The sequence below is a fragment of the Chroicocephalus ridibundus genome, chromosome 3 (genome assembly GCF_963924245.1).
Source record: "Chroicocephalus ridibundus chromosome 3, bChrRid1.1, whole genome shotgun sequence".
Taxonomy (NCBI): domain Eukaryota; kingdom Metazoa; phylum Chordata; class Aves; order Charadriiformes; family Laridae; genus Chroicocephalus; species Chroicocephalus ridibundus.
In genome coordinates, this window is record NC_086286.1 from 112,067,354 (window position 1) to 112,082,429 (window position 15,076).

Below are 15,076 nucleotides of genomic sequence, written 5' to 3' on the forward strand. Positions count from 1 at the left end.
TGCAGTGCTATTACTTCTTTCCACCATGCATACCCTTAGCTATATGCGCAATAGTTTAGAGCTGAAATGTTTACTACATTTTTCTGCCAGATAGACCAGTGCTCGTTCAAACAGACTGCCTTGGCATTGGGCCCACAAGAACCACATACCCAGATGCTGGAGAAATTATGCTTTTGTGGAAAGGGACTTTGCAGAGACAATTCTGCCATAAACCCTGTCTTTTTTATTGCATGTCTGTCTCTGTACCTTCACAGCCTCTTAAGTAGACAAGTCTCACACCTAAGAGCTTATTTAGACAAATGAATTGTCATAGCTGCTGTAGGATATAATGTTCTGGAACATTTCTTCACATGCACACTCCAAATAAAGTAATTACCCTAAATTAAAGTTTTTAAAATTATTATTCTTCTAGAATATGTTCAGAGGCTAGAATGCCTTGCCTTAGACTATGCCTATGAGGTTTTTTCCCCACTCTTTTTATCAGTCCCTCCCTGAATGTGCCAGCTGATCAGTGTAAAGAAACTGGAGAGGATTTAGAAAAGAAACTAATACATGGAGGGAGGAAATGACATAACAGTAGGAGAATGGAAAGAGGATTTTGGAGGGGGATAAGATAATTTAGGAAGTTTTTTACCACCTTCTGTAACAGGGAAGTGGATTGAGACCAGCAGTGTAGGCAGTTTTTCATTTCTAATAGAAAAATAACAACTGAGATAGAATGTCTGTGGATATCTCTGATCTTTTGAGTCGGAGAGGATTAATTACAGCCAGTATCAGATTGCCTGTAAAGATACAGCAGAAAAGCCAACGTCTGTTCTTTCTGGGTATTCAGAACTTGCTGTAGTTACTCTTTAAACAAGACCAGTCCAGTAAGGCACAAGAGCTGATTTTTTGCTCTGCTGTTTCTATAGTAATTATTCAATCACTTCACTTTTCCTTACTAACTGACCAAGTTTGTTCCTGCGTCTTTTGTTTTTGGAAGGATGTTCCTATTTGTGTTCAGAGTCTGCAGCAGCCTCTGGCATTATTACTTATTCTGTAATACTGGAATGGGTGAAGTACAGGAGGATTTATGGCTATTGAGTAGCCTGATATTTTAATGACAATTACTAAAATTGAGAGTGAGATTAGATTTTGTTTTAAAGATATAATGGTTAAGGTAATTGTTTATATTGGATCTAAAGTCAATATGTTAATATTTTATTTCTTGGTTAGTTTAGTTTATTAATAGTTTATTTGCCAGTGTCTTTGTCAGTTAGATGTGCAGGATGGGGAAGAACACATAGGTTCCTGTCTGCAGGATTATTTTTCAGATGGCTCGAAGATTTATTTCCCAAAATTTTGTTACTGCTTTAGCAGTACTTCCAAGCATTTCTTACTGCTTTAGCACTACTTTCAAGCATTTTTTGTTGTTGTTGTTCCAATTGACTCTTTATTTCTTTTAAAAAAAGGAGGGGGGAAAAAAGGGAAATTGGTTGCCTTGAGACTTCTCACAAATTCAGATCCAGTTCTTTGAATATTTTCAGCAAAAACCCCATCCAAATGACCAAAAATGTGAAATAGTTAATTTTAGCCTTTCTAAAATGAAACTGCAGTGGGTAAGAAGAAAGGAATGTATTAAGGGACTTTCAACAGTTTTAAATAAAAAAAAAAATAGAGCAAAGATGATGGCCTCCTGCTTCCCCTTCCTCCCTCACTACTTTCCACAGTAGGCTGTTGTGCGGTCATGAAAGTATTCCTATGGAGCTGTGAGAAGTCGAGTTTAGTTTTTTTCTTTCCCTTTACTGGATTTAGCAAACGTGCTTCTTTGTTTCTCTTCAGAATAGCCTGATGGGCTATCTAGTGTTTCTGGTTGAGAGTGTGTCAGTCCTTTGTTTTTAAACTGATTGCTGGAAACTGGGAGATTATCCTGGGGAAGGATGTGTATCTGCTTTGCTTTGCTTGCTGCCCTAAACATCTGCTGTCGGCCACTACCGATATAGGGTATTGGATTAAATGGAGTGTTGATGTGACCCAGTATGGCTATTTTTCTGTTCTACTACAGATAAACAATTATTTTCTGGGCCACAAAGAAATAAGGCACTGGTGTAAGGACACTTTCATAAGATAAAGACCCAGACTTCTGCTGCAAGTTTGGCATAAAAGATGTTTAATGAACATCTAACCACTAGAGCCTGGGGACTTTCCATTTATGCTGCTACTGCCCTGTTTTTTCCCCATACCCTCTGGTTCTGCAAAAGGTGCCAAAATCATCTTTGGGATGTTCAATTACTCAGTTTCTGCCTTCCTGCTTTTTTTCTTCCCCCAATTAAATATGACAAAAATAGAACAGTTTGTTTTCCCCCCACTCCACTGAAAAGAGCAAATAATACATTAATTTTTTGTGCCAGCCTGAAATGTATTACCTATATTTATTAATTTGAGCCAATACCCTTTCCAGAAGAAAGAAGTGTGTATATTGCACAGATCTATTTAAACAATATAGATTATATAGATTTTTGGGTTGATGCTAGTTTTGAGGTGTGTTGTTGTTGGTTTTTTTGTTTTGTTTTTTTTTTTTTAGGGAAGCAGCAATGAAATGTTTGAACATTGTATTTCCCAGTGGGCTTAAATCTTTCTAAATGTGAAACAGACTTGAACAGCTTAATTATTATTATTTTAAAGTGTCAGGGCAGATTGTGGCATATGAAGTAGGATGTAGAATAACATTTCAGGAAGTTTCAGTAACCTCAGACTGATTTCTTCCTGGTAAGATGTGTTGGTTCTAATTAGTTGGCACATTTTATTGTTCAGAGTAGATAGCTTTGAAGCAGTTGAAATGGAAATTGGCCTTTGGCAAGTGAAACTGGACCTTGTTCCTACATGAGGAAAAAAGCTTTGCTACTAATCACTGGTAGTTGAGTCTTCTCTCTAGTGCTTATTTTAAAAGCTGGGTTTTTTTCTTCTGTTTGTTTTGATATGTTTATCCCCCTCCCTAATATATCTATTGCAGACATGTTTGTTGTTAAATTCTCTTCAGGCATATAGGACTTTAAAATATTTTGTGTAATTATTTGAATCGTTGCTTCTACACGCTTTATGGGCCCCAGAAATACATTTACTTCATTATTGTCATTTTGAAATTTTTAGCCTGTGCCACCCCAAATACTTAATGCTTTTATTACTGGATACCTTGTGAAAAATACATTATCAGTGTGTCCGAAGCTTATTTGTGATGGGTGCCAGAATGTTAGCCTTAACTTGCTAGGAAAAAACCAACATGAATTACAATTCAATAAAAAATAATCATATATTGCAGGTAATTTTAGGGTTGGGTTTTTTTTGTGGTGTGTAGGATCATGTGTGGTAACTGCACAGAGAGATAAACTAATTGAAGATACAACATGAAAAATGAAAAAAACACAGATTTTTCAAGTGTAGCAAATAGACATCTTTTGTTATCGTTTTCACTGTGTAGCCTTACGTTGTAAGGTAAAACAGTTTTCAAACTAAATCATGTTTCTATGCCATTTTAAGAGAGACTAGCTATGCATTTTGAAGAAGAATACTGATATGAGCACCAGGTTTGATAATAAATTTCCTAACATTCATGTATTTTAATCCAATATTGCCATTTTTTTTAGAAGCCTTGAAATTCATGGAGAGATAACAAGATCAGTACCAAGCTGATCATAGCATATTTGTTCTAAACTTGTCAAACAAGTGATCTCTGTGATCTCTAGATGTTCTACAGCAACACCACATAGATTCTGATTTAAAATGTAATTTACCTTAAAAATGGTTTCACAAGATTAACATTAGGAGTCACAGAAAAGTAAATGAACAGAAGACAAATACTGTCTTTGGAAAAATATTCTACTGACCAGGCCACGCTCAAGAAGGTCACTTTGGAGTTTATGTTTCAATTCACACTGCATACAATAATGTAACTCCTTTTCTAATGTACTGTATAGAATTCGGGGTGTGGTGTTTTTTTCCCATAAATCAAATGTGTATTTACTTTTTTTAACAAGAGGGAAGTCTGAGCACTCATCAGTAGAAACTGAGTTGGGACTATGAAAATGATTTATACAGCCTCTTTGACTACACTGGGCTGAAATAAACAGATGCCAAAATAAACAGTCTTGTGATAGAGTTTCTTGAGTCAAAACTGGAAGGATTACATGAGAGGACAAAATGATCCCACCATATGAATTACATGGTCACTTTTCTTCTGGTTCAGAAGTTTACCGGGCATTTTAGGTAAAGGAAAAAGTAATGCTAGAATGTGCAACGTCAGAAGCCATTTTAAATTTCACTGCTTCTGACATTGTACTGAAAGTGCACAAAGCAGTTGAATTTGGGTAGGGTAGCGTGATGGTGTGTGTGTGTGTGCATCGATGTAGTGTGTGTATATTTATGAAACAAATATAGGATTAGAAATTCAAAGTATAATAAAGCTACAGTGGTATTTAAATTGATCTCTAAGTGCTAAGATTTGGACAAAGAAAAGGATGAGGAAACACGTACTAAAGACAAAGAGCCAACGTTTTCAAGTTTTATGCTGAAGTGACTCCTTTGAAACACTAGTTGTGAATAAGCACCAATATCTTACAATTAAACAAAGGCAAAGTCCCCCTCCCCATTTTTTGGTCTATAAACGAGATTAAAATACAGTATTAAAGATGCAAAATTTTTCAGTATTTTGTCCAGTAGTCTGTAGGCTACTTAGCCACTCTTAAATGCAGCATTATCAAAAGATTTCACAAAGGAATGGAGGACAAGAAAAAACCTCCTAGAGGAGCAAGTCTAGTTTCTTACCACAATAGGAAAAAGCATAATAATATTTCATAAATTTATTCAGGTCCCTCTTAAAATGTCTAGATATCTGTCACCCTTGATCTCCTGTTTGGAAAGCTTTCCAGAATTGGATTTATTTTTCCCAATTCCTAGTTGCAGATACTTCAGGTACAGCTTTTACTCAGCTGTTCTTATCACAGAATCACAAAATGGTAGGTGTTGGAAGGGACCTTCGGAGATCATCTAGTCCAAACCCCCTGCCAAAGCAGGTTCAACTAGAGCAGGCTGGATAGAAACACATCCAGGCAGGTTCTGAATATCTCCAGAGAAGGAGACTCCTCAACCTTTCTGGGCAGCCTGTTCCAGTGCTCTGTCACCCTCAAAGCAAAGATGTTTTTCCTCATGTTGAGACGGAACTTCTTGTGTTATGCTAACATTATTTTTTAGCTAACATTATTTTTATTATGCTATTTTATTATGCTATTTTTATTTATGCTAGCATTATTTTTTTGCTTAAATATTTCTTGGGGTTTATCCCTTTTTCCTCTTTGTTACCACCAGTAAGGAATTTAGGTAGGACCCTTTCCATTCAGGAGAGAGAAGGCTACCTAGAGCCTGTCCGTCAGGGGAACTGAACAAGCACAAAGTTTGGGCAATCAGTGCCATATTATCCAAACACAGTCATATTGATCGTTAGTTGCCTAGATAACAGCCCAAACATCCTTGGGTGACTGGAGTTCATTTCAGGAAGGCAGCCTGTTCTTCCTACATTTTGTGCTTTTAAATTTATAAAAATTATTTATTTAAGCATTTTGTGCTTTTTATTTATTTATATTTGGGTAATGGGCACATTCCAATTCCCTCTAGCTCTCTGCTCAAGCTAGCCAATTTTAAGTTTCCTACAGTTTATTCCCAGTAATCTAATTACAAAACTAGAGCAGTTCAAGAAAGACTTTTCATTCCATTCCATTCCATGCTTCACATACTGGTGGATGAGAACACCACCTACATTGCCTCCAATTTTGTGTGGGTCATTTTTTCATGTTTATCAGAGTCAAAAACCCAGTGGTTCAGAGAGACATGTAAGACATGTCTAGACCAACGTTTTGGACCTGCACCTTTTTTGCATTCCAAAGAGTATGTAGTATTCAGTGATTTTTTTGTTTGTTTCCTTGCCTTTGGTGGAAGGAGATCTCTTGTATCTTAATGTTTTTGTTTCTCACGGCGTTATCACTTTGGCACCCTGTGGTGATTCTGCAGTCATCTGGTAAGCCAAACCCCTTTATTCTCCTTAATTTTTTCTGACTTCCGTCAATTTATATATGTATTTTCCCTTGAATACACAACTTCGCAGTCTTCACTACTGAATTTCTTCCCATTTTCATTAATCACATCAATGAATTGAATCAACATGTTTTTGAAGAAAGAAACATAGTTTATTTCTGCGACAGTTTGTTCTTTTTGATAATTATGATATTCTTTTAGGTTTTATATGCAAATAAAATTGCATGGAGTATTGACTGTCACAAATTTGTATTTTTCTTTTTTGACTGAGAGAGGGAAGAAATAACAAGCTGAGTCCATGTTGCCTTGATACGAGGGTAGGATGCATTGCTACCAGGATAGTTTTTCTGCTTCAGTCATATTGGATCCCTGGTTGTTTCAGCACCATTCTACAGGCTCAGTGTCTGCTATCACCATAAAAATGTGGTAGCAGTTTCCAGACAGACTGAACTTACAAAGCCTGTTCTATTGTGGTGAATGAATATATGAAGAAATGTTGAGACTAATGTAATAATAAGAGTTAAAAATAAATGTAACTGGTAGAGATAACAGCATAGTAAAAGCACTCGCTACACTCATGCAGCTTCTGAATTCTTGTTCAGAAATGTCCCTAGAGGATTCTTCATCAGGAACACCTGGGGATGTTGGTCCTCCTACTCATTCCTGTTTTTCCCATTGTCTTTTCCGTTGGGTTGTGTTATATCAAGGGGCTGCCTGATAGCTGGAATTGGAAAATTTACCTAACTGGAAAATAACTTTTTTTTCCTCCCTCCTTGCATCATTTTAAACATGGATTGCTTCTCTCCAGTGATTTATGACACATACCTGCAACCACTTGCACTGGCACAGCTGAGAAGGCAGGCAGGAGAAGGAGGAAGGACCCAAGGAAGCCTGGCCTGCAGTCCTGTACATTTTCACCACCTTAGGGTTTTAGGTTTTGCTTGTTCTGTTGCCATCAGTGCTGTCTGTGGTTGTGTTTTGGTTTTTTTTCCTGTCACCTTTGTTTTGAATTTTTATGTGGACTGGCTGGCTGAGATAGCTGGGTGTTTGAATTGTCATGACTGGTGTGTTAGGGCATTAGCTGGCGTTTCTGTTGGACCCTGGCTATGCTGTGCCCTACAGCTTTGCTCTTCTAGTGCCTAATCCCAGTGAAATCGGGAGTTGCTTGAGAGAAGTTACGCACCAAAATGATTATTTTGGTTGAGGAAGAGGACTTGAAGATTTTCCCTTACTGAGAGTCTATGCTTTCTGAGGCAGTGATGGGCTAGAATATTTTTCTGAATCCATAGGTCTATCTGGGTCCCTGACCACAGTAATTCAAGTAGTTCATAATTCATCCAATGCGTTTATCCTTCCAACACTTCTTTTCTTTTTAAGAAGTACTGTCAGCTTTTTTTTTTTTCTTCTCCCCCTCCCCCAAACTAAAGGTGCAGAGATTAAATAATTTATCAACTGCACACATGAATCTGAGACTTAGCTGGGAACTGAATATATAACTTTTAAGTCTCTGGGCATCAGCCTTCTCTTCAGACTGTTATTTGTAATACTTGTAGCTGGAGATATTCCTTTCGCTTCGTCTCCAAGAGGGTAATTGCCCTTTGATGCAGTCGTTGATGAAATTATCATTCCTCTGTAGTCAGCTGATCGGATGGTGCTTTTCTGAGGTTATTTTTAGAAATCACTGAACGCACAATGAGGGAGTTTACTTCGGGTACTCCCATCCAGACAGGTGACTAATCTAACCTTTGAGATCGCACTGTATACAGGGTTGTTATAGTGGATGCGCTTCAAATGGCTGAAGAGAGTGAATAGAGCGGTGTGTGACTTTTATGGGCTTTCTTAGAAGTTTTCTTCCTCTGTACTTCAGAGTTCCAGGTGAAAAGGCCTCTGCACTTCTCCTGCTAATATGTTTCAGGTGTGAACTATAAAGATGCTGGAGGTAAAAGTTCCAATGGATATAGCCATACTGTGGCACTATAACATTAAGGCAACATCTAAATCTGTTGGTTTCCGCGGAATGCTGCAAAGATTTTGCCCAGCTATGTGTGGTCTGAATGGATTCAGTTTAAGAATACTCCCATAAATATGAGGGATAATATTTCTTTTTGCATTCAGTATGTTAAAATAATTGGATAGGGTCCTAGGAACTGATTTTTCCACATCATTTCTCTTACACAAATTATTAACAATAAAACAATGGTAGGTCAGACGTGTAGCTGCTGCGATTCACTGAAAACTTCTGAATGGAAACTGGAATTAATTTGGTCCTTTTTGTTTGCTTTTTTAGCATGTATCATGCTAAACAGCTCTTGGCATAATATAATTTGTAGTGTTTGGTATTGTTCTTCAGTGAAGCCTAAAAGACATCACCATCTCTGGAACTCATACTTAAATGTTCTTGGTGTTTCACAAAGGTTTTTTCTATTCTTTTTTTTAATCATTTGTATAATCATAATTCTACTTCTCCATTCCAGAACAATTGTATGGTTTTGGGTCCGCCCATCTTTGTTTCAGTAAGAAAATGGTTGTCTACTTCCACTTCTTTCTTTGAAACAAATTGGTTATAAGTGCTTGAGTATTCTGGACAGGATTTAAACTTGAATTTTATGTTGTGTTGGTGAAAGCTTTGCCTAGTGATAAAATATGTGAAATACAGTTGAGAGATATGCAATTTATTTTGTTCAGCATAGCAGTAAGAAAGTTCATATGGTTGGGAGTGCAATTAATTAACTAAATTATCCAGGAAAACTGAAATTAAATTCCATTTTTAATATCCTGCCTAGGGAAGTGATATTGCTTGTTTCTTCAGCAGTGCCAGAACACACGATGGGTTGAAACTGTTTTAAGCTTTTTTAATAATTTAACATAGGAAGAAGATATTGTGTAAAGAGTTTCATTTTAGATGGTGCTGGGTATATGTGATGTTGGTCACCAGCAAAAGAGAAAAGATGTATTTTCATGGACAAGAGGACAGAATAGGTTGTATGGATGGACGTGGGAGCAACTGGCAAGTAATTTATTAATTACAGAAATAAGGTTAACTAACATAATAGTGTTATAATTACAGAAGGTTTCCAGGGCACAAGTTTACCAGAGGACAATCCAGCATTTCACATTTAATTTTCCTCTTTTTTTTTTTTTTTAGGCTCTGGATGTTGACCGAACTGTTCTCTATAAAATGAAGAAATCTGTCAAAGCCATAAACATATCTGGTTTGGGTAAGTACATAATAATTCCTGGTAGTTTATATTGGTGAAATTGGAGGTTTTAAACAGTCAGTCGTCTTACTGAATCGGAAAGAGTTATATGGGTAACTCTGAGAAGGGAAAAATGTACATTTTAAATAGGAGTCTTGAACTAGCTGCTTGATCATGAGCTCAGTAAGGATGAAATTTTGTGAGGTTGCTGAACCCATCTAGCTGGCATACTGCTACCAAGTGGGAAAGATGTGCTCTCCTCTTTCCACCTCATTTGGGCTACCTGCTCCTTCTGCCACCCCTGGTGTTTGGCAGATCCCTAGATGAGATTTTTAGCTCATATAAAGCTGCATATGCAGTGGAATCAACTTAACTGAGATTAACTGGCACCTGAAATGATAAGGCATATATGTGTTATTGAGAGCTGAGGGCATGGGAGGGGTGAAATTACTCTCTTTGGCAGCAGTAAGAAGCTACGTTGGCTCTACTGCTTTGTGAAACCTCACCCTTCCTGGTGGCTTCCAGTTATGTATGTTGAGAACTTCATGACAAGAGAGCTGATGAGCTGTGATTTTTTTATTGTCATGATGCACAAAGTCAGATATTTCTCCTACAATGCTGATAAAAACACAAAGAACTATTGCTGTGTGCATTTTTATGTGTGTGCCAATCTCATGGAGTTTTGTGTGTTTATCTTTGAAAAAATAACTGAAGCTTTTGTTTTTGTGGATCAGCAGCATTTTGTGAATAAGAAACAGCATTTGTTTTTGTGGACAAGAAACAGCATTTTTTGGCTTTTGTTCTCACTTTTCAGTTCATAGCAATTGGAGCTAACAAAACCTATATTATATGCAAAATAGATAGGCCTGGCGACTTTGGAGAGCCACCAATATCTGACAACTTGTGGGCATGTTGGTGTTCAGATATACGGTTATTACAAGAACTGCTGTTGTGGTATAATTCTTATCAGCTCATTGAAAGAAAGTTCTTTCTTGCCTAACATAATGAATCTGTTATCTTTGGATTGTGGAGGGTCCAGTTTAAGATTCATCTGGAGCTGTGTCATCTGTGCCATACATATTTATTTGGCACCCTTTCTTCTGGGCTTTTGATGGGCTTATTTTTATTTTTTTTTTTTTTAATTTTTGAGTGCTTGACTGTGCCTCATAATCAGTGTACTTGTTAGAGCATTGTAGCAAATCACTGCAGTTTTTGCATAAAATCAGTACCTTGCCTAATTTTAAATTCATACTGCCCAATCTTGACAATAAAACTTTGGAGGCATTTCTCTTCCACCAGCAGAAATATCGCTAACCCAGCCACTTGGCCAGCCCTTGGGGTGTCTTTTGACAAAACAAAAACTATGGCCCTGCACTCATAAGAAGAGCACAGTTATTTAATATAGGTTCCCTGAGTACTGAGTGGACGTGGGTTTGCTTTCTTTTTTTAATGTGTGAATTTAGAAACCATTATGGAGGCTTAGATAGTGACTCCAATTGGTACACAATGTAGTTTCTTACTTAAAAATGTTTTAAACCCTCAAACAAACCTGGCTCAGATTTCTTTCTTTGAGAGATTCCAAACCTTTTGTTTGTTCAGAAACTTTTAAAATCCATCAGGAAGAAACCATAGGGCAGGGAGAGTATTTTGGATGTTTCCATGAAAAAACATAATTTTGTGTTCTTCAGAAGCACTTGCAGAGTACCAGCTCAGCTAATAGTATTGCTGCAATAACTACCATCAGCATTCTGGGGAACATCTCAGAACTGCTGGTGAGCTGCTGGTTTTGTTTAATCTGATACATAGACCCAAAAGAACAGTCGCTAGGATGCTGGGGAATAGAAAACTCTTGGGGGTGACGTATGGAATAGGAAGCTCTTGTTTCCTAAGGTAAAAAGCATGATTCAGCTGCTAATTGTACGTCTAACTACAACAATTAATGGTAGGAACCTTTTCACCTTGTTTTCATGCCGTGGCAGCCTTCTCTTTTTTGCTGTATGAATTGTGCCCTGACCTCCACCTTCACCAGGGTTCAAATATGCTGAGCTGGATGCAGGAAGCAGTATGAATGCAGAAAGTAATATGGAAATAATTCAGCTTACTGGGTAGCTGCGTGAACTAGAGGAGTTGTGACCTTCTGCATCCTGGCTTTTGCTGTCAGGGCCAGTTTGTTCAAAGCTTGTTCAGGTGTATGCACGTCACACAATTGTGTTACTTGGACATCCTTACTTCATCCTACAGCTCAAGTAGCAGCAAGTTTAGTAAGCACCCCGCCCCTGCTGTTGATGCTGAGGAAAAAGAAGTACAGTTCAGTGCTAGGACTTAATTTTTAAATTGAATGACTATAAGCAGCCTATCTTTTACAGGCTGCAAATTCAAGCGCTTATGGTAGAAACTTGTAGAATTAATGCCGTTTGTGTAACTTCAATTCTGCATGTACATTGTGACAGTCTTTAATTACATTATAATATACCACTACTTTACATGGATTTAGTTTCTTATATTGGAAATTAAAGAAAATTTGTAGCTACTTGAGAAATAAAGTTCTTGAATGGCTGTCCAAACAGGAATGTGGACAGGCTTATTTTTAAGTTGGAGCGTGCTAGGTTTATTGAACAGGTTGTATAATTATTTCATAGAAATTTGGAGAAAGGACATTGCGTGAAGAATCCTTTGGATATTAAATGTGTTGATGTATACAAACGGGCTTGAAATGAAACTGGATCATTGCCTGTTTGAACAGATTAATCCTCTCTAAGTAATATTCAGGGTTTATGCTGGTCTCATGCGTTCAATGACCAAAAAAGGGTCTTTGTTCTTATTAATGCATAATTTGTTTTCTAGGGTATGGGGTTTTTTCCTGACTTCCTTTGAAGCATTAGAAGTTGGCTACAGCTAGAATAAGAAATAGGCAACATTAATTTTTTGAGGTGCCAGCTTGGTGTGCTTTGTCCTTGTGCTCAAGCTTAACACAGTCTCTAAGCTTGGGTTCAGAAAGACTTTCCATTTTGTTCCACAGATCAAATTGACAGGGACTTTTTATGCCTGTCTACACAAGCAAATAATCTGGTGTCCTAGGAGTTAATCAGTAGGTCGAAGTAGTTAAGACTGAGGCCCCTCAGATTTCCTTTATGTTTAAATCAGGGGACCTTGCTTTAGGCCTAGATTTCATCACATTCCCTGGGCTGAATAATCCCCCAACACATGCATCTCAAAGCTTTCTGAAGGGCAGAAGCATTAGATGTGTGTTGGATGACTTGCATCGGTGCAGCCCACACTGATTCAGAACCTGCTGTCTCAGGTAAGCACTGGACCACTTCTGGGGCAGAGCTTCTGGTTTCCTTGTTCCAGAAAGGAACCTAGTTGTCATGAACCAAAACTGCTTTGAGAACTGAACTGGCCTGTGGTAAATGCGGGTTGCTAAGATTTGCTTCAGATCCCCATTGCTGCTCTGAATCAGAGAGCTAACGTAGATACAGGTTTTGTCCTCATCTGTAATGTAGTTTGTAGTCCCATTTCTTTCTTAAGATGACCTGAGAGTCTTATTTGGTCTCTTGCCTTCTATTGTAGAGATTCAGGACTTTGCCAACACACTTGATCTCCTCGGTTTCTTTGTTCAGCAGACAATTAAACATAACAGCATACAGTTAAAATTAAAGAGTGCTAATAAAAGACTCTAAAAGTTCATTATAGGAGTTGAGAATTGATATGCTGTGTCTGGTATGGTGCAGAAACATTGTGGGTCTTTCTAGTGTGGATATGTGTCAGATGATTGTCTTGTCTTTATGGCATATTGTCCTTTGTACAGCATGTGAAGAGATACTCATAAACTAAAATTACTAAGATACGTCATACTTCCGTCATATCAGTGTTAAAATATAAATAATAAATGTTCATTGTATCAAGTAAACATTTTTAGCAAGAAATCTTCTGAAAAGTTTGTGGGTTTTTTTTTTTTAAAAAAAGGGGGATAGTTATTTCAATAACCTTTATCTACTGATGATATTTTTGTGTTTTTCTTTTTTTGAAGCTCATGTGGAAAATGAAGAACAGTATACACAAGCACTGGAGAAATTCGGAGGCAACTGTGTTTGCAGGGATGACCCAGATTTGGGAACAGCGTTTTTAAAATTTTCTGTGTTTACAAAGGAATTAACTGCACTCTTCAAAAATTTGGTAAGAATTACCTAAGAAAAACATGTTGAAATTTTAAGGCCATTACAAATGCTGTATTTCTGAACTATAACAGCTCTTCATGTTGAAAACAACTTGTGTTTTAGCAACCCCTGTTCTTAAAAAATTTTTGGCTTAGGAAAATGTCTCATGTCCTGGCCTTTCCTCTTGCAAAATTCAAAACTCAAAAAACCCAAAAAACCCCAAACCTAAACAAAAACCAAAAAAACCCCAAACAAACCCAACAAAACCCCCTCTTCCAACAATTCTCATGTATAAAAGCTTCCCACAATAAAGTAGCTATGTATATAAAACTTTGCTTTAAAATTGTGAAACCAGCAGAACCCAACTTGGTTTACTCTGTGTTCACATTGCTTTTACTTTACTTTTTCACACTTTTCATTTGTATTTATAAAGGGAGATTTTAGTGTCCCTGTAAGAGAGTCTCTTGCTTCTCAGGGAAGGGAGTCAGGAAAACAAAATCAAACATAATGCTATAATGACAGTAGTGTCCACTGGGGACCAATCCTCCAACTGAAGCCAGTAAGGCTTAAAAGCCCTCTTCACTGAGACAAATGGGATGGAGCCAAATGGAAGAATGGGAGTTTTAATTACGAATGGAGAATTTTCAGCCTCAATTTCACATTAAGCAGAAGGCACAGAAAGAGCAGATTTTGACTCCATCCTACCAGCTAAAGCTTTCCCATGTCTGAGTAAGTCCCAAATTTACTTGAGACCACAGAACTTTAAACCAGGGGCTAGGAAGGGGAGATGACCCAGATTCCTACAAACATTTAAAAGTCTGTGCCTGCTGAAATCAACGGGACGGAGACACATCAAATGCTTTTGTGAGTCTAGACCAAATGTCTGTAGTTTGTAGCCAGCTGGTCACAGTCAGTTCTTTGGGGAATGTTTCCAGCTGATGGGATTTAGGGCAGCCTCATTCACTCCCTGATGATGTCCCCTCTTTTTACCAGTCATGATATTGATGAGAGAGAATCTAGCCCCAAATGTATTTATGAACAGTGAAATGTATTTCATATTGGTCATATTGATTTGAATATCTCTGGATGTACCAATATTATCTGAGATAATGTATCAGAAGAGGCGTCCTTGTTGAGTGTGAGTCAGTCGGTTATCCTGAGTCTCCCATACAGAGGTAGACTGCTCAGATGGAAGGGGAAATACAATCGGTCTTCTAAATGATGCCTTCTGTTGACTAAAAAACCCTCTCTATCATATGTTAATTGCAATATGGTGACTTCATTAGGCAAATGGGTCTGGGAAATGGGATGTTTAGGTGGTTTTAAAAAGCAATCTACTAAAAGCTGCACCCCCTCCCCAGAAAAACCTTTTAATGTATTATATTTCAAGGAGACTTTGAAAAGCGAAAAAATGTTGCCATTTTACCAAAAATCTTAACTATTTGTTCTCTTAAAAACAGTGATTACTATCTTTGCAAAATATTTCTGACAAGAATAACTTTTCTTCCACAAACTGTAAAGGAAAATAAAAACAAAATAAATATCTATAGGAAGCAGGATGCGTGTTTTTATTGTTTTCTTAGCCACATAAGCGTTTCGTGTGTCTTCTCCAAGGACTATTCCAAAATTTTTTTTGTGTATACTGCTTTATCACTAGCA

The 15,076-nt window shown here is 37.4% G+C and overlaps 1 protein-coding gene across 2 annotated transcripts in view; it reads left to right on the plus strand.

Moving 5' to 3' along the window:
* ASAP2 (ArfGAP with SH3 domain, ankyrin repeat and PH domain 2) overlaps positions 1-15,076 on the plus strand; it is a 93,107-nt gene that overhangs the window by 14,601 nt on the left and 63,430 nt on the right. For both annotated transcript variants that reach the window (XM_063330446.1, XM_063330445.1), the window contains exons 2-3: positions 9,209-9,281; positions 13,291-13,436. In XM_063330446.1, coding sequence (XP_063186516.1) covers positions 9,209-9,281; positions 13,291-13,436 — 219 coding nt within the window. The remainder of the gene's footprint in view (positions 1-9,208; positions 9,282-13,290; positions 13,437-15,076) is intronic.